At 55.4% G+C, this 5,842-nt stretch overlaps 1 protein-coding gene across 1 annotated transcript; it reads right to left on the reverse strand.

Moving 5' to 3' along the window:
• Positions 1 to 270: 270 nt before the first annotated feature.
• Positions 271 to 4,530, reverse strand: BHLHE41 (basic helix-loop-helix family member e41). The gene is made up of 5 exons (XM_049627190.1): positions 3,702 to 4,530; positions 3,508 to 3,571; positions 3,079 to 3,186; positions 2,639 to 2,750; positions 271 to 2,200 (listed from the first exon to the last, which is right to left on the reverse strand). Exons 1-5 carry the CDS (start codon positions 4,091 to 4,093, stop codon positions 1,092 to 1,094), a joined length of 1,785 nt encoding a protein of 594 aa, XP_049483147.1. The 5' UTR covers positions 4,094 to 4,530; the 3' UTR covers positions 271 to 1,091.
• Between the last annotated feature and the right edge of the window lie 1,312 nt (positions 4,531 to 5,842).

The following is a 5,842-nucleotide window of genomic DNA, read 5'->3' on the forward strand; positions in this document are numbered from 1 at the left end:
ATGCTTTTCTCCACTTTTGTTATTTAACAGAAAGAATATAGGATAAATCATCTTGGACTTGTTTTCTTTTTTGTTTTTAAGTTCAGTGCACATTCCTTTTTTTTTTTTTACAGCAATATTATAAAAACTTAGGAACCTGGTGGATTAAATAATGACAAGGTGGGAATAGATGCAATATATATATCTATATATATCTATATATATCCACATATGTGTTTGTATATATCTATAGATAGATACAGATATATATATATACATATATATTATATATATATACATATATATATATATATATATATATGAAATTAAGACAAGTCAATTGATTCACGGTCAATTTCTCAATAAAGTGCTAGTAAATGTACCAAGAATGATTCCGGCCTTCCTCATCCATCTCCTTCCCTGACTTAGTTCTGACAATGGCCCAACTCCGTGTCTCTTTAAACAAGAGCAAGTTACTAAGGGATACCATTCAAACCACTTCAGAATAGGTTGCAACGCAAGTGACTGCATCCTCACTTCTTCCTCTTTGAAAAATATATACCTTTTAAAAAGCTGAACATTATAAAATACTGAAGAGTAAATTCAGTTCTAAAAGGTCCTCACTGTTTGTGGAAAGCCTCCTGAAGCAGGCAGGGCACACATGAGGCAGGCAGATAACAACTGCCTACCTGCCGTTCAGGTCAACTCCTGGGCCACCTTGCTCCTCCCCTGGTTCAATTAGCTCACCCACACAGCAGACCCTTCTCACTTCCTCCAGAATTAGGTTCTGTATTTCAAAAAACAATGGAACATGGCCTAAAGGAAGGCAAAACTTATTTGGGGGGAAATTCTTTAAAGGATAAAGTATCAATACCGCAGAGGATCTTTTAGAGCCGGTGGGGGAAGAAAAGGATGTTAGTGTGCGGAGGGTGGGGTGGTGAGGGATGAGCAAAACAGGAACTCCAAATGTACACAAAACACCTGTGTTGTTGTTGTTTTAAAAGCCTGTCGTGCATCTATTACACTTCCTCCCTTAAAAACGTTAAGGGTGTTTTAACTTATTAATATTATTATTCCGCGTGAACCCTCGTCCTAAGAAAGAGGGCGAGGATTCAGGGGGTCTCCTTTCCTGGCTGCGAGGGATCTTCCTGAGCAGAGCTCTCCGGGTTCCCGGGCTCACGGGCGCCAGCGAAGGACAGGTGGGTGCGGCCGTGCGGGTGCGGGGGGTGCAGCGCCCCAGGGGGCGCCACCTCGTGCGGCAGGAGGGTCGCGGCGGCGGCGCCGGCCTTCTCGGGAGGGGGCGACAACACCGAGGACAGGCAGGGGAAGGCGGCGGCGGCGGCGGCTGCGGCGGCGGCGGCGGCGGCGGCTGCTGGCGCGGGGATGCCGGGGTACAGTAGTGGGAACGGGGCGGCGGCCGCCGCCGGATACAGGTACTTCTCCAGGCAGCTCTTGTCCAGGAAGGGCTGCACGTAGGCGGCGGCCGCCGAAGGCGAGAGGAAGTAGAAGGGCAGGCAGAAGGGGGCCGCGGCGGCCGCGGCGGCCGCGGGCTGCGCGAAGGGCGCGCCCCCGCCTCCGCCGAAAGCCACCAGCGAGCTGAGCAGGGCGGCGTCGGGTCTCAGCAGCGCTGCCGCGGCGGCCGGGTCGGGCCCCAGGAGCGCGGCCGCCGCCGCCGCCGCGCCGCCCCCCAGGCCGCCGCCGCCGCGGGAATCCAGCTTCATCCTCTTGGGCGCCGGCGAGTCCTCCCCGGGGGGCTCCTGCTTGATAGTGACGCGGCTCGCCCCGGCGCCTTTGCCCTTCTCGCGGTCCGGCCGAGCCTCGGCCTCGCCGCCGTAGCCGCTGTCGGTGTCCGTGTCGTTCTCGGCGGCGAGCTCGGCGCTGGGCTGAGTCCGCTGGATGACCGGGACGCAGTGGGCGAGGGGCTCAAGCTTCTGCCCGGCGCGCTCCAGGCAGGGGGCGGCCGCAGACCCTGCGGGGGCGGCGGCCGAGGGCGCGCCAGTGCCTTTGCTCAGAGGAACCTGTTGAGTCAACAGCTGAGGGGTGGGCAAGAACTGGGTGGCCACGGCGTGCAAGTGGTTGATCAGCTGGACACACCGCTGCTCCCTGGGCGTCCAGCTCTCAAACCGGGAGAGGTATTGCAAGACTTCTTTGGCGCATGTTTGAAATCCGGAGTGGAACGCATCCAAGTCGGACTGAATGGGCGATTTCAGAGATCGCTCCCCTAGGATGAGGAAGGGGTGGGGGTGGGGGCAGAGGAATGGAGGCAAGAAGAAAAATACCGACGTTAAAACATCTGCTTATCACGTGGGCCCTACATTGACTAAAGTGATCTCGGTTTTTCCTCTGTATTCGGGTGATATAATCCACTGGTTGCCGGGGAGGGCGGGGGGAGCAGGGGGGCGCTCTACTCCCAGCTGAAAAACCAAAGTGGAGAGCGCAACCGCCACTTTAAATAAAAATCTGAGTTCTGCTGAAAGCCTCTAGGATGCTTCGGGAAATGGGCACTTTCCAATGAAGGGAAAGTATAAGCAATTTAACAAATGAGACTGCGCCCATGGGCCCAAGGAAGGAGGAGGGGATGGGGGAAGAGTCCTAACACTGCCCCTCTGTGGGCTACCCGGCTTCATCAGGGTGGGTTGGCCTCCCTGAACTGACTTACCATTCTGTAAAGCAATTATCTTCTGATGCTGCTGCTCGGTTAAGGCTGTTAAAGCTTTTAAGTGTTTCAAAGTTAATTCCAATACTACCGCTTTCTCCAGATGCCCCAGAGTCTGCAGTGGTGCAAAAAAGAAAGGGGGCACTTTGGTTACTTAAAAACACACATTTGGCTCAATCGGCTCTCCACTCAGCACAGCAACTTAAGCAAACACTTTGAAAGAAGTACTATTCCTATACTTCTTGAGCTTTCCAGAAGACGAGTTATAAATGATTTCTTGCCTTCAGTTGTGAGCACCTACTCTTGAGTTTGTGGGAAACTCTACACTACAGCCCAAGTCGTAAGGCATATGATATTTACATTTATTCTTGTATCTCTGGGAGTAGTACCAAGCTATTAACACGCCCTTGGAGAGCAGCAAAGAATGAAAATGTACATCTTACTGTCAACTTCAGATGTTCAGGCAGTAAATCTTTCAGCTGAGCAATGCATTCATTAATTCGATCTCTTCTTTTCTTTTCTATTAATCTGTGCGGTAATTTGTAGGTATCCTTAATATACGACAATCATGGAAAAGAGAAAACAATAAGCTAAACATTTATTGGATAAAACAATACCCCTCCCAAAAACCCCCATATTATGTGATAAACTATGCCAAGAAAGCTTTTCCTTTGGACTGTTCTGAAATGCAATTTGAATTCAGGTATGATGTTTAATCTCCCCCTGAGAGTATCCAGCAAACCACTTAAAATTCACAGTTGGGGAAGCTCAAGGGCTGGAATATATTTGCGGGCAGAGCTTCGCTGTGAAATCAATGGCCCTAATTAACTATCCAGGCAGGTTATGGGGAAACATCGGAAACTTACACTTACCTTGCTATCGTCTCGCTTCATGCTCCTTTTGGGCTTACACATATACAAAGAGGAATAGTCCAGTCTGCAAAACAGAAATCAGCATCAGGCACCCATTCGGGGAGGGGCACTGCCCTTGCCCGCTCCATACCACTTTCTGGAGAAGGAAAAAAAAAAAATCTAGACAGATATTCGCAAGGGTGCGTGCACCTTACCCTATAAAATCTCTATGTTCCAGTAACTGTCTCTCTTGCAAATGAGGAATTCCTTCGTCCATGTTCAACCGCTGTCCGTTTCCTCTGTTTCGATTTTTGGGGTTCTGTTTTATAATCTGTGGGACGATAGCTTTGGGAGATCTTGGGGGGATCTGTGCGTCTCCAGTCTCTCTCTCTCTCCCTTCTTCAGTGCAGTGTTGAAAGTGTGAAGCAGTTGGTTCCCCCCCCCCTCCCACCGCGCTCGCTCTCTCGCACACACGCACACACACGCACGCACACTCGCGCCGGCCCCACTGCGCTGGTAGTTTGCTCTCACTCCGGGCAGTGTTTGGCCACAGGGCACGCGCGTCGCCGGCCAGACCAGCACCCAGCTCACGTGCGGAACGTACCATCCGCGGTCCAGCCCGGAGGGGGGCGGGGGAGGAGGGGCCGGGCCGGGGCGGGGGGGTGTCGGGAGCAGGCTGCGAGGGAGGGCGAACGGCAGGAGGGGGCGGGGACACCTGATCAGGGCCACCGGAAAGGAAAAACAACTTCAGCCAAGCTATTCATCTTCCCAAAGGCGTTGCAGTCAGCTGGGGGAGGGGGAGGGGACGCCGGGGGTGCGGGGCAGCCAGGGCTTCCTGGGCTTGGAAATGCTACTCCTTCAATTCGCCCGTCATTACGGTGCAGGAACGTGAACGTGGCTTTTTGCTTCGCCACCGACTGCGCTGTTGGTTTGGACCAGAGAAAGGAAAGAGAAAGAGAATTCGCGGTGGGTAAACTTCAGTCCCGAAGGAAAATTTGGAGACTTGTTTGCTCACCGCTCAGTGGCCTGGGGGGCGGGGGGGGGGGGGCGCGGGCTGGCCCAGGTTGGAGGTTGCCCCCTAATGGGGCAACTTGAAATCCGCTCCCTGAAGGATTTAAGATAAATGGAAATGTAGTCACTGGGTCAGAATGTCGCAATCCAAGTGTCTTTCGGCGACACGGTGTCCCTGGGCCACCCAAACTTCCCGCAGCAGCCGGAATTGCGGTGCCACTAATCACAGAAGCAGATGACGACGTTTGGGGCCTCTGGTGCTCCCAGAGGAACGCGGCGGTAGAGAGGGGGGAGGAGAGGACGAGAGGGGCTACCGCGGAAAAGCAATGCAGCTTTGTCACTCGCCAGCTAAACTCCGTCGCCCCTCATCGCCTCGGGTGGTGCTGCGTGCTTCTCCTCCCCACGTCCCCCCCCCCCCGGATAAGCGACGCTGGGAGTGTGCAGAACCCACGTTTACTACCGCTGGCACCTCCAAAGCCTCCCTCCTTAATCCTGTCTCAAACGGGTACCAGCACAGGGCCAGCAACGTGATCCGACCTGCCGCTGCTGCCACATCACTGCGCGGGGAACCCGTGCGCGCGCGCGCGCTCGCCCTGGAGCGGCGGCGCCCGGTGCTGGGAAGCACAAGCCAGCACGAGCCGGGTTACCTATCCCCAGAGCCATCCCGGGAGCATGACTCACTGCTATCGAGAGTTACCGAGAGGTGCCCGGAGATGCGCACTGCCCACGCCGCCCGACGCAGCGGGCGGCCAGGGGCCTTGGAGGCCAGGGGCAAGCTCGTCCTACGGGACTCCCAGGGCTCCCGCCCCGCTGCTGCCGCTACTCGGCTCTGCTGGGGGTGGATAGAGAGAATATATGTTGATCTCTCTTATATAAGTAGAAAGACATAAAACCAAAGGTCTTTCCTTCCTGCAGCAAGCGTAAGATTCACATTCTGGGTTATCCCCGAAACCTTCATCACTGCCAACGGCACGTGAACCAAGGGGAGAAGTACGGCGAAAGCGCACGCACCCGGGCGCAGCAGGGACCGGGGCCGTCGCTACGTGTCCCCCCCCCCCCCTACCCCCGGCCCCGGCCCGCCCCGCAGAGCGCGGGTTCCGGGGACGGATCTGGGTCGCGGGAAGCGGCGGCTGGGAGGAGGTCACGTGTCTGCAGGAGTCGCGTCTCCTCCCAGCCTCCAGGAGCCGCCCGGGCCGCGGCCGCCGCGCGCGCTGCTGCAGTCTCCAGAGTCCTGGGCGGAGACGCGCCGCGTCTGGCTTCGTGACTCCCGCGGCTGCGGCGGCGGCGGCCCAGGCTCACCCCGGCAAGAGGAGACGCTCGCGGTCTGTCCACTTCATCTGTGTAG

Source organism: Panthera uncia, chromosome B4 (genome assembly GCF_023721935.1).
Source record: "Panthera uncia isolate 11264 chromosome B4, Puncia_PCG_1.0, whole genome shotgun sequence".
Lineage (NCBI taxonomy): Eukaryota > Metazoa > Chordata > Mammalia > Carnivora > Felidae > Panthera > Panthera uncia.

Excerpts from the sequence above, each read along its gene's own strand:
- BHLHE41 (XM_049627190.1), bottom strand. The coding sequence starts at position 4,093 with ATGGTACGTTCCGCACGTGAGCTGGGTGCTGGTCTGGCCGGCGACGCG. Across the intron at positions 3,572-3,701 it reads GAACATAGAGATTTTATAGG|ACTGGACTATTCCTCTTTGT; the intron begins GTAAGGTGCACG and ends TCTGTTTTGCAG. Across the intron at positions 3,187-3,507 it reads TGAAGCGAGACGATAGCAAG|GATACCTACAAATTACCGCA; the intron begins GTAAGTGTAAGT and ends TCGTATATTAAG.